This window comes from Zosterops lateralis, assembly GCF_965231275.1.
Source record: "Zosterops lateralis genome assembly, chromosome: 2".
Taxonomy (NCBI): Eukaryota; Metazoa; Chordata; class Aves; order Passeriformes; family Zosteropidae; genus Zosterops; species Zosterops lateralis.
In genome coordinates, this window is record NC_139763.1 from 105,087,870 (window position 1) to 105,115,863 (window position 27,994).

Sequence of the window (27,994 nt, forward strand, 5' to 3'; positions counted from 1 at the left end):
AGGAATTAACATAAATTCAAACTTTGGCCTAAGTTCCCTAAAAGCCATTAGAGTTAATGATAATGAGATTTCAGGAGGAAGACTATGATGTCTGGTTCCAAAACCTTCTGCCACTGAACCTGTGGAAGCCAAATATTTGTCTTCTTATCCAGAAAATTGAGTCAGAGTTCCCATGTCATTGAAATATTGCTAATTTTCAGAGGAACATTATTTTAGTGGAATCCCTTTATTAGAGAGAAGCAAGTACACATTTCTTATTTTCTAACGCTGTGCAGCACTTAGCTTGGATTAATAATGTTGTAGAAAGTACAAAATAAGGTTGGATTGTATTTTTCTACTCCTAAATGAATATCTGTTTTCTAGAGTCCTGTTTCCTACCATATGTAAGTGACAAGACAATGGTCTTCATCTTACAGAATTCTTATTTTGTGACTTATGTGGGGTTTTTTTTGCTTTCCTCTATTTAATAAAATACGGTTTTTAGAGACATTCATGCAAGTTCCTCCCTCTACACTTTTTAAGTTTTACTCAAGAAGAGCAAGTTCAAAACATTGCTTGGTATCAGAGAGAAATGCTGGGTAGCAGGCAGAGCTGAGATGATCCTGAAGCACTTCTACACAGGGAAATGCTCAAGGTTTGGGGAATTGCAGAAGTGTGAACTTTCTTCCAGAAGCTCCAACAGATTGTCCTGTGTTGCTTTAGATGTAAAGCAGGATGATCTTTTATGTCCATTTTCTTAACTGTAAATATGATTGCTTTCTCTAGAAATAATATTAAATTATTACTAAGCACCTTAGTGATTATCTAACATTAGTATCTGCTGAAAATGGTGCATAGACTAACATGCTTAGTAGAAAAAAATAATTAAAGCTGAAACAAGGAATTTTATCATCACTTTCTCAGTCTTCCCCTTCTTCCTAGTTTTGTCCCAAACTCAGCTATTGGACATGTGAGAGTCTGTCTTGTGGCCGGCAGGATGCTGAGTGTTCCTTTTGATCTTCCCTCTAGGCTGGCAAATAAGCAGGACAGAGAAGGAGCTCTGTCAGAAGCAGATGTAATCGAGTCCTTATCTCTGGAAAAGCTGGTTAATGAACACAAGTGTCTCTGTCAAATTGTAAGTAGATTTTAAGATGCTGTATTTTCTCATGTCTGTGTAAAGCTTCCATTAAGGTAGGAAATTGTGCTACATGGCATAAAACTGGAATTTAGATGTAGTATTCACTGTCCTGTTAAGAAAAAAAACTAGCAAGGAGTCATTGTGGTTGGAGACAAAACCAGAAATCTTTATGAAAGCTACTTAGTATTGGTCAATGTTTCAGATAATATATCCAAATTAGTAGTCCCTGAAGTTTTTCTTTAAGCCTTTGTTTTAATCTGCCTAGGGCTTTACTTCCACAATCTTTTTCTGATGGCACTAAAAAACATTTTGAAAGACAATGAGGGTTATGGTGTTATTAACCAACATAAGAAGGCAGTTTTACAAAACCATTTCAGCTTTGGATTTTAAAATGAAAAAATAACTTTAATTCATTAGAGAAATTTGCAAAATTTATAGATCACTACATATTGCTATTATTTTCTTTAATAGCTGAGTTAAAGCAGGGCTTAGCTCTGTTTATTAAGTCATGATTATCTGAGTGCTTTCCTTCAGTTAGTGCACTTTGCACATATAGCAGTCATAAAAATTAAAATTGCAAGTTCATCCTTGTTTTTTTCCAAGGAACTTCTGTGCCAAAAATATTTTCTTGAAAAATACTCAGTAAAAAAAGACCTGAAAGATACTAGTGTATTCCAGTACAGCCGAATTGCTTAATTTCTGACATGTGCCAGTAAAATCCTGTTCTTGTTCTTTATTTATATTTTTTGTGTAATTAGGAAAGACACCAGATCACACACTCTTAAGACCATTTCATACTCTAATGGACACCTTCTTTACCAGGCTCTTTAAGGATAAACATGGTCCCAAATTCCTTCAGTAGGATGACTCCTGGGATCAGTTTAAACAGAGGCATTGTGAAACAAGATAGAAAGTTAGACAAGGACCAAAAAGCCTTTTGTTTCTTCTTACTCTTTTAGTTAGTTTTCCACTGGATCTTGAAGTTTCCCCACAAAATATTAAAGCAAATGGAAGGAGTAATTTGTCTTGCAGTTGGACAGTGTCAGTGAGAACGATCTTCCTCTTATTTGATATGTCTGTATATTCCATGTTACTAAATGTTTATATTTTGTAACCAAACTGCAGCAACAATAATCTTGGTGCAAACTGAGAACACTTCCCCAGTGCTGGTCAGTGTTTGAGCTCAGTTTTCTCAGAGAAACAAGTTGCATACACCTTCTATACATCTTGCTCTTGAGTAGGTTCTGCTGGAGGGTATTGCAGGGCTCCATAGTGAAAAGGACTCATATTTGAACCTTATTTTAAATATAACTGGTCAGAATATTTTTCTTCTGTTGTAAAATGTACATTCCATATCTGAGTGTGGTGCCATTTAAATGCTTGTCAGACGGAGAGAGCACTGAGAGTTTTTCAGATGTTGACATTGGAGAGTTGGTCTCATTTAATCTTCATAAACACAAATCCTGAACATGATCAATGTGAAATATCATCTCTGCATGCCATACACGTAGCTGGATCTATTCAATTGTTATTCAGAGAATGCTTTAAAAGACACATACAGTGCTCCAAAACATTCTAGAAAACAGTTCCCAGGAGATCTTGAGAAAATGTCTTGTCCATGTTCCAAGCTTGAATCAAGCCCTGCTGCTTTTGTCCCAATTAAAAGCTATTTTACTTGTCTTCCTGACATGAAAAATTTAGAGGAAATTATTCTTTTCCTATTTGCAGTTTCACCTTATGTTTTTGAAGGCTATTATCCTACCTCCCAGAAGTGTTCTAATCTAAAGAGAAGCATTCTTGGTCCTTCAATGTTTTCTTACCAGATGTGTTTTCATAACTATTTCATAACTATTGTCAGAAGTGTTTCTCAGTGATGTTTGCATTTATCTTTCAACAGATTTGCCTAGATCATGTTTCTCTCACTTGCTCCTGAGAGTATAATGACAAAAAGTTTTACTCCAGTTGAGGTGCAGTGCCTGTTCTGATGTAAAAATCTGAATTGGTTTGACAGCTTTTCTGACAAACTCACAGGAGATTTTATTTATCCCTGAGGTGCTTATGAACTTGTTGAACTTTTTTTCATGAACTGAAACAAAGCTGATTCTCTTTCATCTCAGATTTTTCAATCTTGATTGATAAATCTAGCATGGATTATTTATAACCCACACTTCTCAGTGTTTTACGAGCTTCACAGTAAACAGTAATTGTTCAGCTAATTTCTTGTTTCCAGTCAAGGAATGTGGTCTGAACCACAAATATTTCTTCCCTCCTTCTCCATATATTTACAGGAACCTTGCTCAGCCATCATGGGCTGTGGGAAAAAAATCGATAAATCAATAAAAAAGGGGCTATTTTGGCTTCTCCATATCATAGCAAAAGATTTTGATGCCTTACATGAACGCATCCAGAGGGACACCACAGAACAAAGAGCACTTGAGGAGCAGGAGAAACTGGAGAGAGCTGAGCGAGTCAGGAGGATACGAGAACAGAGGTATTTCCTACTCCATCCCTTCCTCTCTTCTCTAAGATATTTGGTTCATTCCTGTGCATAGATCTTATGGGTACCAGCCTATCAGTATTTAAAGTTTACAAGCCAAGAGTCTTTCTTGAAGTTTTTGCCTCTTCATCCCCTTCATTTGATTTGCTGCATGTTGGAAATGTACTGTGAATGAGAATTGCCTGGTAGTTGTGGAATAAATTTGGCCTTACTAATATAACTTCACAGAAGACTGACCTAAAAAGTAATTCCTCTGATTTAATCTGAAGTTACTTTCTAAAATAAAGTATTAAGATAGACTCTCTAACCCGTATGTAAATATCAAAGAGTAGATATGAAAATTTATTCAATACTATGCTTAATAAACTTCAGAATATCCAACAGGTGAGGCATGAAGGAACTAAAAATGATGCAGTGAGGGGAAGCAGGATAAGTGATTTATTGCTCCCTTTCAAAGTCCTTTCTGGGCTTTAGCAGCCTGCTGTGGTGACTTGAAGAGCTGATGTGAATCATTTTAATGTGGGTCATTCTTAAAATATTTGCTGAGCACCCCTGTCCTCTGGTCTGCCTTATATAGGCAGAGAATTTTGAGTCTGAGTTAACTGTGAGAAGTAGCTGGGAAGTGTCTTGGACTATATTCTGACTGTTTTGGTTTAAATAAGCAAGTAAATTATTAAAGTACGTTTTAAACAGCTGGAACTTGACATGGTTTTTATATATATTTCACAAATTTCTAAAAAAAATTCGTTTACTCCTAATCTGCCATGTCTCTGCACACAGAAAACCTCCTGACCATATTAGATTGTGTTGGGTTTATGCCTCAGTGAGAGGTATAGTGGGGAGGGCTGACATTGTTCTCTATAAAATTTGTGGTGTTTTCATAATATTTTATTCATTCTCCCTCTTTCCCCTCTCCTTGCCCCCAAAAAACACCCCCAAAACCAAACATCGAAACCTCTGAAACAACATAAACCCAATAACAATGCCAAAGGGAAAAAGAAGAAGGAAATGCACCTGAGGAGGAAGACCCTGAGCCTGGGAAATGTGGAAACCCCTTCCAGCCTATATCTGCTGTAATCTCTGAGGTAGGAGAACAGGTGGAAATCTGGGTCAGTTTAGAACTACCACTAACAAATGTCTGAGAGGCAATGAAAAAAATGGGCATTGGAAGGAGTTGTTCTGTCTGCACAGCACTTTGTTAATTCTTATCTTAATCTTGGCAGCCTTGTTTTCTGTGCATTGAATCAATGTTTTCTTTATAAGAAAACCTCTAATATTGATTGGGGAGCAAAAGTTTTGTAGATACAGTATAATAAATGTAAACACATGACTGAAAATGTTTCCTAATTAAAGTCCTGGGATTCAGTAGTGGAAAATATTCAAGGTCTATTAGTTTCTTCTAAAGTGTTTTAGTGATGTGGTGAGTCAGTGAATCAGATTTGTAAGCATAACCTCTTTCCAGTTGAAAATAGACTTTTGAGAATTTTTGTTAATTTTGAAACATGAAAATCACATTCATATACTAAAGTTTTCTTAACCTACTTTTCTGAGTTCATATTTTTTTATTCAGTTGCCTGGAGATAACACAATCTAAAGAAACATGTAAACTTTTCCAGCAAGTAATTCAAACATTTGCTTTTCAGCCTGTCATTGAGGCTGTATGCCACAATAGGTATTTATCCAAACTGGGACAGCATTTTCTGGAGACTTAGGCTCTGTGCATCTGTATTTTTTTAACTAACACATTAATAAAAAGTAATTGAGGAGAAAGAAGGTAGAAGGTTTTTATGTTTTTTTTAATAGAACCAAAAATAAGAAAACAGTCAATAAATCTAAAGACCCTTTTGTTTTATAATTCCCCCACCCTTCCTCTGGATAGGATATTGGAAATTTAGTTTCTTCATGTATGAAAATAAATTCTATGCTAAATGTAGGCTATTTGGGGAACATTCTCATTTTTTAATAACCTTCCTGTCTTACTAGTCAGTTTACGGCATTAGAAGTCATTAAAAAAAATTGTCCTTTTTGTTAGAATGAAAATAAGCTGGAAAAGGAAAAGAAGAGGCAAAAACTGGAGACTGAAAAGACTACAACTGTGTTGAAATCCCAGGGAGAACAAGACCACTCATCCAGTAGCAGTAGCCAACACACAAATGACAGCAGGATGGAAAGGTGCAACTCTACAACTGCCCAGCTTTTGCAGCATGCAGAGGAGAGTGACCAACAAGCCTCAGAATGCCTTGACTCAGGTAAAACCGCTGCCTTTTAAATCATTCCATGGCATTTTCACATGCTTCTTCCTTCTGTCCATATTATTTGTCATCATACCCCATACCAATGTTATCTATTGGAAACACAAGAATGCAGGAATAGGTTATGTAAGTTGAATTTCTTCATGGAAACGTAGAGTTTGCATCTATTTTATGCCCACAGTTGATTTTGTAGAGCAAAATGTTGAGTGATTTACATTTCCCATAATTTTATGTCTAAGTTTGGACTGAAAACTCAGCTGTATCTCCCCAACAATTGTATTAGAATCTAATGTAGGATGCTACTCTAATATAACTGCAGGATATGTAATGTTTTATTTCTGTTGGATGTAGATAACAGTAAGAAAAAAAGTAAAAAACCAAGATTAAAAAGAGGCCACAGAGTAGAACCTGTTAATGCAGAGGACTCTCTTCCCAAGAATCCTACACCACCACCAGCTCTTCCACCAGGTAAGTGTAAAAACAAGAATTGGTGTCTCAATTTGTGGTTGATAATCCTTTAAAAGTCTCACTTGTGAATGGTGAAACTGGACTGGTCTTCATACAGAGAGGAGCTACTAAAACTTCCTCTCTAGAAAATCTTTGATGCAGTTTCCCACTTCATGCTATGAACTTCCAGCAGCATTGATTTGGCCTATTACATGGGGGAAAACATCATTTTCCCAAAAAAAGAGCCAAAAAGTTGATTACTCAACTGAAGTGATTAAAAATATCAGTATATTTTTGAAGTTATTTCATCATGGTTGCAATGTAGTGAATAGCTTGGGCATTTCTAAATGCTCTGATTTCTCCCAAGGAGATGTGGTGTCTGTATAGCTCAGAATAATCCAGTGCAGTCATGGAATGCTCTGACAGTTTTTGTTTCCCTTTAGTTGGATGGGGAACTCCCAAACTTAATAGACTTGGAAAACTTGAGCCTCTTGGTGAAACACATCATCCTGGTAATGGAAAGTATTCGGGGTTTTGTACCTTTTTAAACCATTCTCCATTGTCTCTTCACTTCATTCTTCGTCTGTTTTTCATTTCTAAATTCCAATTTTCATTGACCAAAAGCTTTCCCTTTTGCTTAGTAGAAAGCATCTTTTTGATTTTTTCAAGTCTGATTTTTTTATTAGGAAAAAATGATGAGTTCTCTCCAATTCCCTTATAAAGTTTATAATGGCGTGGGATATCAGAAGTTGTTAATGATCTGAAGTTTTTTGCACCTAAAAATTATAAAGTGACACGTTGCAAAGAGTAATGGGGCCAGTTACTTGAAGAGTCCAAATCCGTACTGCATTAAAATGAAAATTTTTAACTGGAAATATCAAGTTGCACTAGGCAGAGTCTTGATTTCTTGCTTCACTAAAGATTAATTTCTATTTTTGGAAGATTGTGAAGGATAATAAGAAAATTGTTTCTCTTATGTTGATATTACATTTTTTCCTGAGTTTGAGATGATAACTTCTTCGTTTTTCTTATTATTTTTATTTTTCAAATTTTGAAAAGTGTATTTGGAGACATCTGGAACACAAGAACAAGGAGCTTCTCTGCCAGTGAATCAAAAGAAGCCTGAAGGGGAAATTAGATTACTAAACCCAAAATATTTATTTCTCACAGGAATGAAATTCATGTGCTTAGAATGTGATTTGTAATCTTAATTGTAAACCAATCTTGCTCTTTTTTTTAAAGGCAAATAGAGAGAAGGCGACAAGAAAGGAAAGCCAGATGAAGAGGTAGGGAGGGGAGGAAAAGGAGCTCAATTTTCACCTGTGCCCAAGGGAGGTGTTGCATTCTGTAGGAAGAGCATGGGTGGGACAAAGAGGAAAAAAGCCTTGCCTAAGTTAGGTGTTAATTTGTAAAATAAGTATAATTATTAAATAATTTTGGAAGTTAACAATGGCAAATATGTTGGTAGGGAAATTATCTCTTGACCAGAGGTGTAGGAGCAAACTTGAAGTACTCAGAATTTACAGCTGAATTCAAGGCATTGCCTACTCTTTGGGAGATGTGTTCTTTTTTTCAGGAATTTTGAACCCACTCACGAGATTCACATTTGCAAATCCTAGCAAGAAAGCAGCTATTAGGAAAGCACTATTTATAAATGAAAAAGTTCTTTGCATCCATAGCCCAGCACTGTCAAACCTTTAGTTAGGTCCTCATTTCCAAATATATCATTTATTTATTTCACTTAAAGCAGCTGTGGGGTTTTAACTCTGTCAATATGAGATCCATAGAATCAGAGAATTACTGAGATTGGAAAAGAACCCTTGAGATCATTGAGTTCCACTGTTAACCCAGCACTGCGAAGTCCATCTTGAACTTAGTTTAGTTTCCCATCTGGCCTTGCCCATTTTCTCTCACCCAACAGTGTTTTTCAATGAATTCTTACATATTTTGCACACTGAGAACCTGCTCTTGAGTGGAAACTCAGAATTTGCCTATGACCAGTGGAGTCTACCTTGGATTCTTTTTTTACAATAATTGCATCTTTCTGAAAATCAACTTATTTTTGGTTGTCTCTTCAGCAGAGAAATAACTCAGCGAGGTTTTTTTCCTTCCTCTAGCTTTGCCCAAAATTCAAAGGTGGATTTAAAAGTTTTTTCAGACATTTAAACTTTGTAATTACACACTTACTAAAGCCTGCAATTTTTCCAGTCATGCTAATAATTTTGGCACAACATGAGATGATGAGCACCTGGTTATTGTCAGTGGAGGAGACATTTGCAAAAATGTTAAACCTCTTTCATTATAGGAGGTAAAATTCTCTGCCACTCCTAAAGTGCTCTGCCAGACCTCAAAAAATGGGTGAATAAAACCATCCACTGGACAGATTTTCATTTACCTTAGAATCATTTGTTGCAGTTTTCTTGCTGCTGTAATTAGTGCTATTGAAATCAAAATATTTACAACAATAATATAAAAGTGTTCTAATTTTGCTGACTAAATGTAAGGTTAATTAAAACCTCAATCCTACAGACAGGTCCACATACTCTTAAAGCAGTGCAGTCAAGTTTGTTTGCTTTTGTTAAACTTAGCTCAGGAATGCAACTTTAACAGACGTTATTGCACCTGTAGAACAAGTGGGATATATTCTTCTTCAAACATTGTGATTTATTAAAGCTGAATTTTGTGTTGGCAGGCCATCAAGGCTTTGCTGGGGAAGAGGTGGTCTGTATAAACAAAATTGAGATTTGAATGCTTCAAAAAGCTGCTTTTATTTTTTTCTTGATTTCTACCTTTTTCCTCTTACCATCTTTCATATTATTTTGCTTGTGAAGTGCTTTGCATGATTCAGTCTGCATGGGGTTTTTATTTTATATCCATTACAAATGGCCGAGAACACTTGTTACTCTTTTCTGATGTACTTATTTACTTTGTCTTGTGCAATTTTACCACTTTAAATTGACATCCTTTATTGACAAAAGGAAATGTTGCAGTTTTATCTAAAAATTCTGAAATAGTTCTTTTAGAAAGTTATTTTAGCTTGCAAGATAAATGCCATGCATAGATGGTCCCAAAACTTTGGATTCTGCCCAGTATTACTGTCATTTAAAACTAGATTGCAGTGCAGCCTTGACTACAGCACATACAAATTTCAGTGCTTCATTTTTTCAATTGCTGTTTGTACACTTTGGATTTCTCCTTTCCTATTTTTAGGGATATTTACAGATCCCCTTTGGGCTTGATCTTGCAAATGCTGATGCATGTATAACAAAATGTAATTAAACCCTCGTTTGGCCAATCCATCTCTAGACATTAATTAACACTAGGTTTGAAAGTTTGCTTGGAGGAATTAGCTCTAAACTCATGGAATACTTGGCTTCCATTAAGAAAGCAAGAATTTAGTAAACGTTCTTTGGGCCAGGAAGGTGGCAGGCGACAGATTGATGTGTTTTTCTCCTCTGGAATTTCTTCCACAGATTTCTATGGAAAGCCTCTGCCCCCGCTGACACTACGCCAAAGACCCAACAGTGATACCCATGATGTCATTGCTTAACTGGAGTGCAAAGAGAATTTTAAAAAACATCATTTTAAAATTCTGTTTTGTTTTTTTAACCTTGAAGGAATTTTTTTTACGTGACATTTTCTCAGCATATGACAACTAAACATGGAGTTCGTCCTGTTGTACTTAGGTGATCAGACTTTATAATTTACTTTTCACGTCACCAGCTCTTCTTCAGGATTTATTTGGCTTACCTGTGAAAAGACATGGCTGTAAACCTGAAGAAAAATCACCTTCAAGATCCCGTAATACTGGATTGCACATTCCCACCGAGACCTTTCTCCAGGTGCTGTGCAGGTGTTGGTATTTTTTTCAGGGAAAAAATTATTCTAAAGCATTTTGTAAGATTCATGTATGATAGGGTGAATATAGAAAGGTTAAACAAATATTAAATATATTTTTCTACCTTTTTATAAAATGAGTTGAAAGTTTGAGTGGAGCTGTGTACCTACTACCAATAAAATGATACCTAGGGAGCCTTAGAAAGTTGATAGTCAAGTGCATAAAAATCAAGTGTGTTTGACTCTTATATTTCTCTTACAGTACCAATACATTTTCTTAGGTGTTACATTACATATTTCATATTTCTGGCAAACTGAAGCAGAGAGTAAGATAAAAATTAAAATAAATACTTTTTATAAAAAATAATACTATTTCAACTGTCTGGAAGTTTTCTTATCTGTTGTTTTCTTTGTTTTTTTTTTAACTGAGTTTGACATAGGAAATAAATTCTGTGGAAAAAAAGAAAGAGTGGAATACTGTATTGTCTACTACAACAAGCGAGCAAATTGCACTCGTGGGGAATTTGCACTACTTAAATCATCCATTTTGATGGGAAACTGAATCAACCAGTATGCAGATAGTTGATTCCTCCCAGTTTTTAATCTCAATAATTCTAAAATACCATATCGCAAACTAAAACCATGAGTTTTAAGGATTTATATAACATTCCTTTAAATGTGTTGAAAATCACATACAAGTGATACTTAACCAACAAGGGTTATAATTTGTTACATTCCTATTTAAATGTTTTTACTGTTACATTGGAGACAACCAGTGGTGTATTTGTAAAGGTTCATTGTTCTGCCACTTAATGACAGACAGGATGAAGCCCTCATTCAGGGCAGTTTTTGGAGAAGCAGAATTTGATAATTTTATATCATGCTCTGTCAATAATGAGGTTTTACCAAAGGAGTTTAGTTGTTGAAACAATGTGATACGTTACATGTTCAGCACTTTGGTACTGGAAATCTTTGCCATACTCCCCTTGCAGTAAGGAGTTGCACAAACATCTGGCATGTTAAAATGAAATGATAAAGATTTTTAAAGAGTAAGGTGGAATCTGTTCCAAGCTTAGCATCTTAAGGATACTAAATTTGGAGTAGGTGGAGAGGCATATTCCTCTATGTTTGCTAGTTTAGAGAAAGAGGGAAACAGTGTCTATGTGACTACCAGCATGAGAACACTTTTGTTGTATTCTAATACTGTAACATGATTCAGTTGAATTATTCTCAGGATTTGGTCATTTTCCCTTCAGACAACACAAATACTAAGGGGAGGGGAGGTTGCATAAAAATTTTTATGTGCAGTCTCAACTTTACTAACACTAGCTCTGTTGCCACTTAAGTTTTTGGCTTAAAGGCTCTACTTTTGCAGACATACTTTTTTACAGCTTCAATTTCTAGGAATGTATAACTCTTTTGTTTTCCTCTTTCCTAAAATAATGTCATGGAAGTCTTTATTTAAAATAAAGCTAAATACTGCTGTGGTAACGAAATTTGAAAAACTAAAATGTTGATGCTTATATATGAACTGTGTGTTCTGTGTGTTGTGTATGTGGGCACATGTATCATTTTTGATTTTTGCTTTTAAAATAAATTTTATCAGTATGTGACCAAGGTACTCAAAAATGTTTTATAAGGTTTTGTTTTATTAATATGCTTTGTAATTATTTACTATGGCGGGGTTTTTTTCAGTAATTTATACTGCTCTTTTTATTTGCTGAAGATGACATTTATGTATAGAATAAAACTAATGCAAAGCATCAACATGTTGCCTGTATTACCATAAATTTACAATTTTTTGGAACTAAGCCTAGACATTAATATTTAAGGGCTGCAAGTCTCACGTTTCTAAAATGTACGAAATAGAGACCTTATAGACAGAATCTTTGCATATTTTTGCAGGAGAGATGTGATCAAATTTAGAATATACTGAGAGATTGTCAGTAAGTTAGGTGTATATGTATACCTATAAAGAGCTTTGATAGTGCAATTAATATCTGAGAGATAAAAGTTTTACAGCTGTAAATTGAGAGCACAAATTAGATTTTGTCAGACTTTGTCATCCATAGGATCACTTTTGAAATATATCAGTGCATGCAGCTATTTAAATACAGGAGTGGTAAGAACACAGAAATTCACTGTTTAAGCAGAACATTTTGCATTATCTATGTGTAATGTCTTAAATACATTTTAGACATAATATTTTAAAGGTAAGTTGAAAGTATCTTCTTAGAAGGAATAGTAACATTCATGAACTGAATTAGTGTAAGAGACTCAGTGCTTCAAAATAAGTTTTTCAGGTTGTTTTCCCTTTTAGTTACATCCTAGAATCCACAGAGAGACCTTACCCATAGATTTAAAGGTTTTAAAATCAAAATTATTAAAAATAGACCTAGTTGGTATCCATTAGGTCTCTGGTGTGAGATTGGAAAGGATTGATGGACTGTAACAAGGTAAACAACACAGCTTCTTTTTTTCCCCTTTAAATAAGATTCAAGCAGTATTTTTTCAGTAATATATTCCAATATTCTAGTGGAAAGTTCAATACTGTAACTTCAGGATGCTACCCAATAACTTTGCCATCTTGTTGGCTTCCTGGCTCCTGGGGTTCATTCAACTTGAAACACTTTATTATTTTGAATAAAACATACCCACCAGTATTTCAATAGATGCATTTGTAGATGGAATAAGTAATGGAGCCTGTTGTTAATGTAATTTGAAATAAGTTTATCTGCAGTGGCACATGAGAGAGATATAAGATGCATTTTTGCTGTTTGCCGTTTGGCTGTGATGGTGCTGATGGGCAGATAAGGCAGAGTCCTTTCTTTGCTTTGGTGGAAATCTGGTTTCAGACACAGTGGTGGCACCATCTATCCTATGGTGGAATATAGCCATAGATTTAGGGAAAGGTGACTCATTCAGCAGATCCTTTTGTTTTATTTGTATGGTAAAATTCAATTCTTGTGCATATTTGCTGGTATGGTACTGGCCTTGGCAGAATTACAGCCACAGAGAACTACTTTTTATAACCAGTTTTGTTCTGTATCTGTTGGTGAAACTCACCAAAACGCCTTTCAGGTTTCCTTCACGTTTGACAGGTAAGAGGTTTTGCCTCCAGGCCCTTTGTCTCAACCCTGACAGAAGCATTTTAAATAAGCTTTCAAGCCTGGTGCTAATCTGCATGAGGTGAGCAAAAACACTTAGTCTTCGTTAGCTGCTGCCTGAAACTCAAATATTTATCCATACAGCAGCACTCCTGCCTTTACCTTTGCACTCCTTTCCAGTCAGGGTTTCAGAGGCTGAGTTCAGCCTGCAGAAGCTTTAATTAAGCTACTTCTAAACAAGTTTGCCACTTGCTCTTAGTGAGAGTTGGCAAATGGGCACGAAAGAGAGGGTGTGTGGGGATTGGTTTTGTTTTGCTAGGACGCAGTGATTGCAGCAGGAGCTGCCCAACAGAGCATCCTTGGATTCCTTCCTTGGAGGAGCAGTTTGCAGGTCTTGGATTCTGTCCAGATGAAGGGATCAGATGAGAGCAGCCTCAGATTTTTGTGCTGCTAAACCAGTGACAGCTGAACTGGGGTACAGTGGTCCTCCTGATTCCTGTCTCTGGAGAATGTTTTATCTGACAGTGTGTGTGAGAGAGATTTCTGTGAATAATTCTCAAACCTCCAGCAGTTTTTCATGGCAGAAGCAGCGAGTTAGGCTGGAGCTGATCTCCGGTGTGGTTCAGGTGAGCTGAGCAGCACTTCCAGAGGCTGGGCCAGATGGGAATAAAGGTCTGGTGACAAGGCACAAGCACAGACCTGATGGCGAGGGCGGTGTGGATGCCATCAGAACCTCCATCAGGCGCTGGGATGAGGATCACTTTTGTAAATTGTTGAAGAGGTGCTGTGTACTCCTGGTTTGTCTATTTGGTGAGGCAGAGTCGGGATGGTGAGTCAGCCTCCCACGGTACTACGGGAAAAAGTGCCCAGGGAAGTTGTGGGCTGCCTCAACCGTGGCAGTGTTCACAGCCAGGCTCGATGGGGACTTGAGCATCCTCTACGGGGCTGTGTCCCCACCCCTGGCCGGGAGAGCTGGGACCAGCTGCTCTTTAAGCTCCGTTCCTGCCCCTTCCCGCTCTGTGTCGCCGTGCAAAGCTCCCATGGCCAGCCGTACAGCCGCGGGAAGCAGAGCGGAGGGGCCGGGCCGGGCACTGCCCCGCCCCGCCCGGGGATTGGGGCCATGCGGGGGCCGCTGCCGCTCGCCCGCCGCGCCGGGGCCGCGCTGGGGCTGGGCCGGGACCCGGGGCAGGTGAGATGGGGCCGGGGCAGGGCAGATGGGGCAGGGGAGATGGGGCCGGAGTTGCGGCAGGGGCCGGGCCGGGCGGGCCTGGGCCGGAAGCGCGGTGGGAGAGCCCCGGCCGCTTCCTGCGGGGGCCGTGAGGGCGCTGAGAGCGCCTCCAGCCCCTGTGCGCCCCGCCTTCCTCCTCCGCACCCCTGGGTGTCTGTACCTCTGCACCCCTGGGATTCTGTGCCTCCTGCGGGCAGCTGCTCCGGCACAGAGAGAGAATTCCCGGCCCCACAGCCGGCCCCGCTGCTGTCCCTGCGGTGGGACGGGACGCCGCTGGGCTGCCCTTAGGGAGGGGAATTCAGCCTTTACCCTTGGTTTGATTAGAAACCAAAAGCTCTTTCCCTTCCCTTCGTAGGTTAAATCCATCAGAGTCCCAGGAGCCACTGGATTATCAACACAGTAGACATGGAGGGGTATTTATTAACGAGCCGAGCAGGGAGGGAGAGTGTGCTGCAGCTGAACTCCTTTGCTCTCTGAAATGTCTGTTACATAAAGATGTGGTCTTAATGTCTGAGCGTTCTCATACCACTGATACCAAGTTGATGCAATTAGTAAAAATTTTTTTATTAGTTCTAGTGAGAGGCTTTACTGGTTTTGTTTTTTCTTCCTTTCTCTGAAGCTGGAGAAGAAAGCAGAAGGGAAGGTGCAGAAGCAGATCTGTCGGGTGGTTCTGGACCACTTTGAGAAGCAGTACACAGCAGAGCTGGGAGATGCATGGAGCAGAGTCAGGTCTGTGCCTTTGGGGAGATGGAAGGAAGGGAGAGAGAAGAAATGGAATTAGCAATGACACGTGTGGCAAAGGCTGTCACTTAATTTGGGTCTTGATCACACAGCTGCTGAAAAACTTCATTATTAAAAAAGAAAAAGCATAGATGCCATAGCATTAGTTTTAATTGAGTCAACTTGAAAACTCTCCAATTGGATCAATGTGGTTTCTTCTGCTTTAGGCAGTGAATACTCCTGGGGATTTTTTTTTTTTTTTTTTTTTTTTTTTTTTTTTTTTTTGAGATTAAATGAAAAATTACTAATAGGAATTCAAACAGAAATAGGAGAAATCCATGTAAGAAAGGCCTGAAAGACAAACAAGTGTGTTTCTATCACATACCACTGATGTCTTTCAAAAATATCTATTGATTTAAGTTTTACTGGCCCAGCGTTTGCAGAACATAAAATGTAAAAAAGAACATTTGTGAAAATGGCATTTTAGTGTTGTCTGGAATGAGCACTGTAAAGCCAATGTGTTTGTGATTATTTTTGTTGTTTGCAACTAATACTACAGTTATTCTTTGTCCCTAGGGAAGTACTTTATAGTCAGGAACAGCATTTTGCTTCATTTATATCTTCTACATAAAATAAGAAAAATGGAGAATGTCTTGTCACAGAAGAAGTTGGTGTTTTAAATGCAATAATTACAAAAACCAGTGGCTTGCTTTCCTATTGAAATATTTTCCTGTGTACTTTTCTAGCCAAAATGATTTATTTCTGACTTACACCAGAATTATCCAGTGGTGAGATTGTGAGTGAAGGCTTCCTACACTGTATTGCTTGATTGGATATTGAATGGCTTTTCCTTTTTTCACCCTAGAGATGTGCTGACCTCTCCATGGTGCTGGCAGCACGCCCTGCTGCTGAACAGATTCAGCCCCAGCCCCAGGCTGGAGAGCAGCCTGGCTGAGCAGGGATATCATCCTGCCTTCCCAGCAACTCTGCCCTACTTCCCAGCAGCCTTCAGGTGCTACAGCAGGACAGCTCCTGGCAGATTCCCTGCTCAGAAACACCAGCCTGGCAGGCTGAAGGGGTATTACCTGCTCAATGCTGCCTCGCTGCTGCCCGTGCTGGCCTTGGAGGTGCAGGATGGGGAGCATGTTCTGGATCTCTGTGCTGCACCAGGGGGAAAATCTGTGGCTATCTTGCAGTGTGCCTGTCCAGGTAAGGGAGCCAGGTGCTGCTGGGGGAAGAAAAACCAAACAACAGTTGTTATTTCACCTAGTTCCATGCTGTTCAATAAGGATTTTATGAAATCTGTTTGCTAAAGGAGGATTAAAAACGCAATCCTTGCTTTAACATAGGTTATTGCAGAGTGGCAAGTAAAAGCGGGGTAGCTCTGTGGATTTTTTTCTCCACTATTATCTCTCCAGAAGTTACTTAAAGCCACATCAATTGGCTGGCACGGGGATGTAAGTAATCTGCAATCTTAGAATACTTGTCTTTTTTTACTTTTTTTTTTTCATCTGCTGCCTCTTTTGCCAGTGCTGTGCAAATATTACAGGTAAATTTAAGTGTGCTGATGCAAAGCAGAGCGTAAGAAATGAAATGTGCAAGATGTGTGCAAAGGGAGAAGGTTTATGGTCAGGAATTGATGGGAGAAGGATTCTGAGATGATCAAATTGTTTAGAAGGCAGCAGCAAGCAGCAGCTTGGGCCAAGGAGTTAAAGCAACCTGAGATTGCTGTTTCCAAGTTTATTTGCTGGCTTGGGTAATAATTGTTTCAAACTGTTCACAGCACCTTATGCTTTTGTAGAGAACATTACTATAACCACCTACACCAGCTGATGACAACTGGTTTCCCTCCCTCCTCAAGAGGAATGAGGTGATGCTAATGAAATAAATTAAATAGGAATTGTCGTTTCAGAAGGTTTAGGGAAAAAAACCCAAAACTTTACCCTCTTTCTGCTTCTGAAGACCCCAAATTGTTGCTGAGAATGGAAATTGTGAAGAATTGATTCTTAATATACTTCAGTGAATATTAATATGGACCTTAAGATACCAAAATCGATGCTTTATTTATTTAAAGGCAATTTAATAATATGGGGCGTGCACTTCATTTAGATGATGATTTAAGGAGCCCAGGGGAGGCATTCACTCTTTGGATATGGGTCATGATTAAAGCTTGTTTCATTGTGGAAGGCTGTTGCTACAGAAGGATTTGCTAATAAATATTTAGGGTTTGCTCTGTAGGAGCATGTTGAAATTTATTTAGGTTTATAAAAATTCAGTAGTATTCTAAAAAGTGCAATAACACAGGCACATAATATGTAAACTCCATGGTAGTCATGGCAATGCAGTAGAACTTCCAGATGGGTCTAACTCCTTGTATTTGTAAAAACAAAACAGAAAAAAAAATATAAAGACTTCTCTTTGGGTGTTTACTTGGTTTTTGTTTATTTTTACTTAATTTTCTAAGGTCATTTTCACTGCAATGAATATGATGATTTGAGGGCAAGATGGTTGGAGCAGACAATAGAATCCTTCATCCCAGATCCTTTGATGAACTTGATAACTGTCTCTAAACTGGATGGTCGACAGATTGGAGATCTTCAGCCTGAATTTTATGACAAGGTAACATTATTATTGGCAAATTTTATTTCTGCATTCTTATTCTTCTTCCTATGCTGCTTTTTAATTTATTTTTTTTTCCCTGGCCCCTCACAAAGATACCTGACCTATCAAAGGGAATAAAGTCATGTACAGGATTTGTAGAGCCTCAGGAAACATTTTATGAAGCTTGTTGTGCATTTATTCCTGTGTTGGGTGATGCTGCCTATTCAGCCTTGGGGGTGAATTCTGAAGACCTTGTAGCTGTTATCTTTGCATGATGTGCAATTAGGAAGAGGAGGAGAACAAGACGGAGCTGCTCAGGTAGATCTTACTTTTGGAGTATTGATTTTTTCTCTCTCCACTTGCTAACCCCATAAAAACATCTAAAAAATAGCAATGGGATCATTTCATCCCCAGAAAGGAAAATTAAATTTTCTTAACACTTGCAAAAGAAAATTGAATATTTTTTGGCACATGGTGTTCAAAAAGTGACCATCTTTGCTGAGATATATATATATATTTTTTTTTTTTTTTTACTTTATTAATTGTCTAGGTGCTGGTTGATGCTCCTTGTTCAAATGACAGAAGCTGGCTCTTCTCTGCTGACCCTCAGCAAGCTGCACTCAGGCTCATGCAAAGGAAGGAGTTGTCTTCCCTGCAGTTCCAGCTTCTAAGGTGAGAAGTGCAAAAAGTCAAAGGAACTTCCTGCAATTAATAAAAGTTACATGGGGGCAAGATCTAACAAACAAACCCAGGATTCCTCCTCTGAAAATAATGTCAGGAATATGTGGTTGTGATGCTGTTTAGAATAACCAGTGGGTCTGAGATAATGAGGGTGTGGAAATCTGTGTGGGTGATGCCAGCAGTGGGACCTTGGTCCTCTTAAATCACTTATTCACAGAAATGTCCATTTGTAGATGACTCACAACAGTCTGATGTAAAATCAAAATATTTTAGGTGGACACAGCTAAAATGATTTTAGATATATTCCGTATTGATTGATTGTAGCACAGAAAGGGTCCCACTCCTAATTACAGGGTAAAAAAGTGAAAGAATGTGAGGTTTGGTGAGGGAAAGAGAGGATTGTTTGTTTGTTTTTGAGAACATCCCCCCAATAATCCAAAGCCAGGCTGTTGTGTATTACACATTTTAATGCCACCAGCCATGGGCTGGCATTTGTGAAGCATTTCAAACTGCACAGTTTCTCTCATGAGGAAAAAAAAAAAGAGTGACTTTTCAATAAAACCTTCTAAACTTGAATGTTATTTGTGGAGTAACAGTCATGCCTGAAGTCCATCTGTCAAAGCAAATTGAGGCAAAAATAACATATTATTAAAAAAAAAAAAAAAAAAAAAAAACACAGGAAAATTTTTATGGAAAGTTCCCATTGCAGTTCAAGATAGTTTTGCAAGACTTCCAGTTGAAAAAGGCCTGGCAGAAGCCTGTGATTTATAACAGAAATATGAGGATCTTATTGCAGTAATGCATCATGTCATCCATTTCCTTTGAAGAAATCAATCACATTTAAAACACTGACCTGTTTCAGTTTTCCCTTTTCAATATCTGACATAGAAAATCCAATTTGTGAACCTGTAGCAAAAGGAAGCATACATCATGCAGAGAAATTTTGAGAATTTGCATAAATCATTCCACATTGTAATCCTGGAGAACTCATGACAGCAGAAACCTTGTTTTTTTTTAAAAAAAATACATTCCTGTCAGCCCAAATCAGATTTAATTGAATTATTCCTAAACAGAGAGAGAACTTTCTGTTGAAAATATTCTTTACTTTAGCAACAGTAATAAGAATTTGTAAAGACAAAATACCTTTGCTATGTAAATTGTAGTAAAAGGAAGGTTAGGGTTAGGGAGTTAGAGTTTATGAGAGTTTTTGGATAAAAGGGTTATTGGTAGAGGATATAAGGGTTATTGATTGGATTCTTTGGGTTACTGGGTAAAATATTTGAAGTATAGTTGTCCACTGGCTGGTTATTTTGTTCTTACCTGATCACTTTAGAATGAATTCCCAGTTCTAAGGACATCTCAGATCCCATGTAACAAGGAAAAAAGGAAATGATAAAGCAAGATCAGAAAAGGCCAAATGGTTCGTGACAAGTGAATTAGAACTAAAATTCTGGAGTACTTCCCTTTTCAAGCCTCTCTTTAAGGACTAGAGTGTTTAAGGACTAAATAATTTATAATTATTTATTAATCAAAAGTTGAGTTGGAATCTCTTCTCCAGTACTTGCAGTAATATTCAGGAGGGCTGAGCCTCCATGGATCAATCCAGCTGTGCTGCTTTTTACACGAGCCTGCTCCTGCAGGGCTCAGTCTGGTTCATTGACTCAGATTTCCTGGTGCTTTGTGCTCCCAGCTGTTCCTGACCTTGGTGCCTATACCTGTAAACAAAACCAAATGTAAGGCTGAGTCCCAGCAGTTTTATTGAGAAAAATGTAAGAAATGCAGTATAAGAGCAGGGAGTGACAGAACAAGGGGAATGGCTTCAAACTTAGAGGGAGTGGGTTTAGATGGATAGTAGGAAAAAATTCTTGCCTGTGAGGGTGATGAGCCCTGGCACAGGTTCCCAGAGAAGCTGTGGCTGCTTCTGGATCCCTGTAAGTGTCCAAGGCCAGTTTGGATGGGGCTTGGAGCACCCTGAGATAGTGGAGGGTGTCCCTGCCCATGGCAGGGGGTTGGAAATGGATAATTGTCAGGTCCCTTCCAACCAAACCATCCTGTGATTTGAAGGTGAAGCTTGAGGGACTAAGCATTATTTCAGTTTAGCAGGAGGATTAAGTGTAACATAAAAATGAGAAGAATGAAATTCACAGTGGAGTTCTGGTTTTATTTCTGTCACGCAACAGCCTAAAATTTGACATTCCCTCCTTCTCAATTAAGGAATTGCTTCACCACTAATTTGTTTTTATGGATCTGTTTTGGAGGAAGCTGGGGTCATCAAAGAGGGAAGTTAAGGAGGGAAAAGTAGGGTTTGCAATACAATGTAATTAATTAAGTACATAGAGGCTTCAGAAAATGAAGATCTGGAAGAAACTGATGCAACAATCTTCCTCCTGCAGCCTGTATAAAATCTGAAATGTAAATAAGTGATATAAATGCTGAACAGCAAATGTTCTAAGCAATGAGGGCACCACTGATTTGAAGGAAATTGAAATTGTAATGATTGCTTGTACCCAAACCAAAGCATCCCTGCTGAGTGCTCTAATCCAAGAACACACTGCAGATCTTGTTATTATTTGGTGTTCGTGCAGAAAACAAATTGCAAACTTAAAAAAAAAAAAAGGGAATATTCATTTCCTGATGCTAAATGCTAACACAAAATGCAGTGGTTCCCAAAAGCAAATTTACCAATGTTATCAGTTCTCAGAGAGAAATTAAATTTTGGGCTAAGCTTGAATGCCCAATTATGTAGTGGTTAAACTGTTATGGATGTTGTAATTATTCTTAGGCTGGTTTCTGCAGCTGAAAGGAACTTGTGTTAGGGCTCAGCAAAAAAAGAAATCCAACAGAATACAATTTAGAAAACTCAGCAAAGGCATTCAGAGTGCTGGAACCCTTCTATACACAGCATCTCTGAGTAATTAAACAGCTCTGTATTTTCACTGAATTGTGGAGTTTTCCACAAGAGGGGAATTGTGTGCTCTTAGCTGGGCTTTTCTGTGGTTATAGAGTGAAGGCAAAAATTGTGTTTATAAATATAAAATCACATATTTAGCATATGTCACCACTGTACCATTTCTGCTGTGTGGAGTAAATTGTGCTGAGAATTGCTTAATCACATCTTCATCTCTTTTCCCCTGGAATTTTTCCTTTTGCTCCTCTGTAGCTACTCAGTTAATCCTTTTATTGTCCAAAACCATCTTTTCAATTAGCTCCACTGGGAATTTTTGAGAATTCCAACTGTTGGCCCAACAAATCTGCTGTGGATTGTGTGGCTGATAGGATTCTTTAGCCACTTTCTATCTTAAAAAAGCTGAATTTTTTGTGTGCGTGTGTGCTGTGCCATTCCCCACAACACTTTTGGTTGGGTTGTTGGAATTTCTTCCCAAAGAGTGCTGTGGCCACTGCTGTGGCTCCAGGTGTTCCATCAGGATTTTCAGGACAAATTTTGTCTAGGGTAGAACAGACTGGGTTTTTTTTGGATTTGTGGATTTTGGTTGTTAAGTTGAGGGGTTTGATGCTTGTGCCTCCTTTTATTTGTAATTCAATTTAGTGTTGAAAAAGGCAGTTGATTTTCATGATTCTCCTGTTATTCTGGGCTTCAATGTTTCTCCACAGGAGCAAAGTTTACTTAGAGAGGAGCAGAGGGAGTGCTTGAACTATTGTCACTGCCCATCTCAAAGTATTAAAAAAATGCTATTTTTACACTGAAGGGTTTTCTGTACCATTTTGTCCATGTTCAAAGAAATCAAAGCAAAACCTTTACATGCAGGTCATATTGCCACAAAGTATCTGGACTCTTGTGAGACGCAAAAGGTAATGTATCCACATAGTTTAAGTCCATAAAAATAATAGAATTGGCGTTTTTTATTCTGCTGAGACATTATCTTGCCTGTTGAGCAGAGATACGTTGTAGTTACCAAAAGATGGCACTGTTGAAGTGCTGTGTTAGTTTAAAATTGCCCTAAATATGTGTCATCTTTTCATTTTAATGCAGAAAGTGGTCGAATGATGAACATAATGAATGCTGCCCCTTCCCATGGCATGCAGCATAAACCCAGGCACAGGAGGATAGGCTGGACATGGAGGTGCTACCTGCATGCTATATATGAAATATATATTTTTGTGTCTGCCCATTTGTAAAAGGATGTTTGAGACACCAAGACTTTTCTCTGTTAGTGGGAAAAATCCCTTTTAAGTCCTGGCTAACTATATTTTAGTTGTCAGGAGGAGTTTTTTGGGTTTGTCATGTGGCTTTAGCATGATCATTTTTTTTCCCCTGAGATATTAAACAGTAGTGCTGTTTTGTTTTCCCTAATTCAGTAAATCTTGAGAAGTAAACTGAAAATAAAAAGAGCTTTGAAATAATATTTTTCTTTCTAAAGTCTTTTCTGGTACTTTTTCAATACAGGGAGTTAGGATAGATGAATGCATCTGTTGTACCTCTGACTTTCACTGTACAATATGAACCTGTACCCAGAGACACACCCTGCAAAAATAGAAAGTATTTTTTACCTGTTTTATGTTAGTGCTGTAAAATCTTACTTAGAAAGGAGAGGAGCAGTCTGCATGTGTTAAATTTATTTTACAGAACTTGTTGAGTGAGATGGACAGAAAAAGGCTCCAGAAAAAGTTTCCAGGGCTTCTGATGTGTGTTCTGATGTTTCTTCACGTGAAGCATGAAACCTTGCAGTAATAGTGCCTGTAAACTTGTAAAATCCATTGCAGGAAATACATGTACCTGAAATAAAATTAGGACATTAACTAGATCTTTATTTCAGCTGAAAGTTTTAGCTCTTTAATAAACACAAATGTCATGTGTGCACTAAGAGAAAAAGAACTGCAGATTAACTACCTTGAAATAATGTGGGTTTTTTTAAACAGGGCACCGTAATAAGAGGAAGGTGAAAAAATATTTTGGCATCTTAATCATTCTAGGTTTGACTTCCTATTTTTTGGGAGTCACAAATTATCAGGCATTGAATTCCTTTAGCAAAGCATCCATAATTAGGATTCCTAGTGAAAGAGAAATCTTAATTCCTAGATGGTGGAGTAGGACTAAGTTATGCTTCATCTCCAACCTGTCCCTTGGATGAGTTTGTTTTCCTGCAGTGATTAGAGAGGAAGTTTCTTAAATGTACTTGAACAATTCTCTGATGAACAGATTCTCTGACAATCAGACCCTCTCCTGAATGAATTCTGTGTGCTGCTGATGAGGAGAGGACCAAACTCCCTGGCTCTGCTGGCCCAGCTCAGTGTCACCCCGTGTGACTTTGAGCCCAGCACTTCCTCACTTGGAATTTTGCAGCTCCCTGCAGGTTTATCAGCAGCTGAGCACGGCTTAATCAGGGCTGGCGGGTGCTGACTTTGAGCACAGGCACTGAAACAACTGTTGCTGCACTTGACAAGATGGATAGATACATTGATTAACCTTGCTGCCAGAAGTCATCCTCCTCAGGTATTTAAATTCCTGCTTTAGGTTCCAAATAAAGAGAGCTGCACTTACCTTTTTGGGGCATGGGCCAGTGAAGATTCACAAGCCGAGGTTTAGATATGGGGGGATTTTGAGGTGAGATTTTCAGGTTTTCCCTCAGAGGCCTGTGCTGCTCTTTCTCTGATGGACTCAGTTGGGGGAGCATGATGCCCTTGAAAGTATTGTCTCGAGGGATTCTTGCTTTCTATATGGAAAAAAAAGGATATTTAGCAAGCGTCCAGGCTTTTAACCTTGTAACCTGTAGCTACATCTACTTTTTCTTTTATCTTTCTCACTTTACATGGTAAAAGAATTTTCTCTCTTGTCTAGATGCTGTCTTAGAGATAGGAAAGTGGTTGCCATTATCTGCTTCTCTGAGTAAAATTCTCAGGTCTGGTAAAAGTACATCTCAATTGTCACATTAAAACATTCCCAGCCTTACTGGCTGCCCTCAGGGCTTGGCACTCCTGCATGCATGGGAAAGGTGTAGCTGGCAGGGGAAAGTCTGTCAAAAATGAGTTATGTAGGTGGATTGTGATAATAATCTGAAGATCAGCTCGACTTTATGAGAGCCCACTTAGACTTCAGCTCTGTTCTCTTTGAGTTCTAATGTGAAAGATAAAAAGCAAGATCCAATACGTGGGGGTAAAAAAAAAGTGATTTCAAATTTCTCCAGATGGCTGTGAGGCCAAGAGACAGGACATCAGGGTCTTTTGCTGGTTTGCTTGATGGCTTTTCATGAGAAGGGAAGGTTGCACATCCCTGCATTGCTTTAATTTAGTTAATTCCATATATGTGGGTTCACTGTGGTTCCTCAGACAGGCCAAGAGCAGCAGCATGAGTGAGCCCTGCCCTTTTAAATGGGCAGCTGCCAGCAAGTAAAGGAGCTGGAGAGACATGGGAACAGCTTTTGGCTCCAGAGCTGCTGCTTCTGGAGCCCTCTAAGGGGTAAGTGTGTGTTGGGGTGCCAGGATGAATATCTGGCACTTCCAGTGCCTGCTGGTAGGTGCAGAATTTTAGATGAGAGCTGGGAGGGATGTCAGGCTTCCACCTCCTCTCTTTCCCTCTCTCAAGATGGCCGTGTGAATGTTGTGCTCTACCAGATTGTGACAGGAGCATTCTCAAACATTTCTGCAGGCTTTGAAAAGCTACTCAGGGGTGTGAGACTAATTTTAACTAATTAACAGGTTTAACTGATTTTTTTTTTTCAGAGTAGCCTCAAATGAGTCCACTAGGCCCAGTTAAACTGAAAACCTAAGTGCACTGTAGCCTGTTTTTGCCTTTAACAGGCTGAACTTGGAATTGCTCCCTCATTAAGGCTGGATATGCTCACTCTCTCTATCTTTTTGTTGAAGACTGATGTGACAGGGGCATTAAACACGTATTTTTCTTAGAGCACCGTCAGTTAAGAGAGCTCTGTCCTTTTACACCTAGTAAAATCATAGACTTCAGTAAAATATATACTTGACTTGCTGATTATCAAAACCAAGACTCATAAAAGAATTGGAGAAGGTACTGGGTATGCTCCCAAGAGAACTAGCTTTGGTATAATTCTCAGGAGTTTTCACCTGCTCTTATCACTGTCTGAAGCAGCCTTTGTCCTGGTGTTCCCGTATTCTTTTGGACAGGACTTTCAGAGCAGCTTTGATCTGTCATCAGCTTTGATCCTCCTTGTGTTGAAGCTGTTCTTTATTGATCATTTTCCCAAAAAGTTGCAGTTCTGTTAAAAGGGCTTACCTTTTCCTCTTTTGTATTTTCTTCTTTCCTTTCTCAACTGTTTTTGGTCAGCTGTCACCCTTGGGAAGTCCTCAGCTGGTTTCTGGAGGAATTGCTATTTCCATGGCATTGTCTTTGTCTAGACTTGGAATCAGACTTTCTGCATTTGGGGGCTGCTCACCTCATCTGGTTTGAGGAGGTGGTTGTTTCTTTTCTTCTTTTTATTTGTCCAGGATATTTTTTTCCCTGGACTGTGAGGGGTGTGTAAGCACAGTTTTGTCAGTAGTATCTACAAATCTCTGTGTCATTATTCAGTGTCATTTACATCATTCACCTGTTCTGAGTTTCTTGTTATTGAATAAAAGAAATCTTTTGAAGGAACAATTGTATTTAATGTGCTATTTGCCTGTAGTATCTGTTTGTATACTGGCTTACAATTCAGTCTTTCAGCCAAAAATGGCTCAAAAATTGTATGATTTAATGGGATTTATCTTCAGACAGTGTTTTAATAGCACATGAACTTTTTGTGTAGCTTCCTCTTTTAAAAATGTGATGGTACCAGGTTTGAAGAATACTCTTCTGTGGTGCAAAATTTTTGAGTTTTCTCCTTACTCTCTTAATTTGGAGTAGGTGAATATATCTTGCATATCTCATTTCTGTACTCATAGGTTGTATTTTATGTGTCTGAATAAGGACTTGGTAGATCTGCTCTAATGGGAAATAAGCACTTTATTGAAATTCCGTTTCAGTGGTAAAGTGATAAAGAGCCTCTGTTCACTCCATCCACCAGTAGTTGTGAAGCTTTCAGGCTTTAAGCCACTGTTCTGCCTTTGTTTAGTCCAAATTTGTCAACAGGTTAATAAGTGATGGGCACATAAACAAATGATATGTGATCCTTAAAAACTGAGGTTGAAAAGCAGAGGCTCAGTGACACGCCCAAATCCTTTTCCCTGCTAAATAAGTTGCAGAATTAGCAGGAATGTTTCTAAAATTACAGCCCAGTCATTAATTCAGGCTGTTACTGCAGGTTCATAGAAGCATCTTGACCAGTGTCTAACTGGCCCTTTTGATGTGGGGTAACCCATTTTGTGTGCAGTTGCAGCATTTTCACAGCAGTGCTGAGCACAGGAATGCTTGATGTGTATTCTGAATGGATGCTGCTTTCTGCTTGTCACTGTGGTGTAAAAAACTACCTTCAGCTAGCTGAGAATACAATAATAAATGAAAAGTGAAATTGTGTTGGTGGTTTCATGAACTGTCAATTATATACAGTTAAGACATTTCTGTAATGTTATTTTTGTCATATTTATTTATACTCTGGATTTATAAATCTGCACATTCTCCCAGTAGCAGTATGTCACTTTTGATGTTGATTTTTTTCCCTTTTTTCCTGTTGTGCTTTGCAGGTCTGCTGTGAAAGCCCTGCGTCCTGGTGGGTCCCTGGTCTATTCCACGTGCACCCTGTCCAGGGCAGAAAACAGTGATGTGATCAATCTCCTCCTGAGCTCCTGCAGCAATGTGATACCTGTGGATATTAGTGGGATGGCCAGAGGTGTTTCCCAGGAATTCACTTTCCTCAGTGGGACACAGCAGCATGAACTGCTGGTTCTCCCAGAGAAAGGGAGAGCTTGGGGTCCCATGTATGTGGCTAAATTAAAGAAAGTGTCCTCCACCTGATGCCTGTTGGTTGTATATAATTTATATGATAAATTAATAATGATTTAAATACGGTATGTGTATATGAACACATCCAAGGCAACTGAATTTAGAGACTTGCAGTTTCCTGATCAAAAGGAAGCAAGAAGCTTAACTTATTTTAACTTAAAATACTGAATGTGCCTTCTAGTGTGAGCTTGTGGGCCTCTGAGAATTCCTCAGGATGTCGAGGGAGCTTTGTGTTGTTTTCAAGGTGGTGCTTTTAAAGGGATTTGGATTCTGGAACACAGGTATAATGTGGTAGAGTTTTGGTTCTGACACAGTATATTTTTTAAATAAATGGTTTTCAGTGGTCTGAAGTCATGGAAATCCTGAATTCTCTCTAAACACATCTAGAAATCTGTTTTTCTGCAAGAACTGCTTGGTATGTACAGTGTCATCTGCAAGCACTGGCACAACAGGTCTCACATTTGCTAAGTTGTTTACTTAAAAAACAAGGGTGTCTTTTGTTTACAGATGCAAATGTCAGCAGTTAGATCAACACCAGCTCTTTTTTTAAAAAAATTTATTAATATTCTTCTATTTTGAGCTTGCAAAAATATGAATTGAAAGAGTAATGGTGTACATATTCCAGCCTATGCTTGTCTTGAAGCAGAGTGGAACCCTTT

At 38.5% G+C, this 27,994-nt stretch overlaps 2 protein-coding genes and 1 long non-coding RNA gene across 7 annotated transcripts in view; 2 read left to right on the plus strand and 1 right to left on the minus strand.

The window, feature by feature from the left end:
- The window catches only part of ARL13B (ARF like GTPase 13B), a 32,955-nt gene extending 21,192 nt beyond the window's left edge, over positions 1–11,763 (plus strand). For 3 of the 4 annotated variants that reach the window (XM_083854777.1, XM_083854778.1, XM_083854776.1), the window contains 7 exons: positions 1,009–1,114; positions 3,406–3,608; positions 4,606–4,699; positions 5,647–5,863; positions 6,218–6,334; positions 6,757–6,825; positions 9,787–11,763. In XM_083854777.1, coding sequence (XP_083710903.1) covers positions 1,009–1,114; positions 3,406–3,608; positions 4,606–4,699; positions 5,647–5,863; positions 6,218–6,334; positions 6,757–6,825; positions 9,787–9,863 — 883 coding nt within the window. In that variant the 3' untranslated portion in view covers positions 9,864–11,763. Of the gene's footprint in view, positions 1–1,008; positions 1,115–3,405; positions 3,609–4,605; positions 4,700–5,646; positions 5,864–6,217; positions 6,335–6,756; positions 6,826–7,555; positions 7,600–9,786 lie in introns of all 4 variants that reach the window. The other variant, XM_083854779.1, reaches the window with a different exon arrangement.
- LOC310905922 lies at positions 10,556–15,059 on the minus strand. 2 transcript variants are annotated; one of them, XR_014589301.1, is made up of 2 exons: positions 14,795–15,059; positions 10,556–14,060 (listed from the first exon to the last, which is right to left on the minus strand). It is a non-coding gene; the product is annotated as an uncharacterized lncRNA (long non-coding RNA). The 2 variants fall into 2 exon arrangements; XR_014589302.1 differs by having other exon boundaries at positions 14,646–15,059.
- NSUN3 (NOP2/Sun RNA methyltransferase 3) lies at positions 14,378–27,685 on the plus strand (the record flags this gene model as incomplete). The annotated part of the gene is made up of 6 exons (XM_083854780.1): positions 14,378–14,446; positions 15,105–15,214; positions 16,071–16,414; positions 17,670–17,824; positions 18,357–18,478; positions 27,077–27,685. The coding sequence occupies 6 exons, from the start codon at positions 14,378–14,380 to the stop codon at positions 27,345–27,347; spliced, it is 1,071 nt and encodes a 356-aa protein (XP_083710906.1). The 3' UTR covers positions 27,348–27,685.
- Between the last annotated feature and the right edge of the window lie 309 nt (positions 27,686–27,994).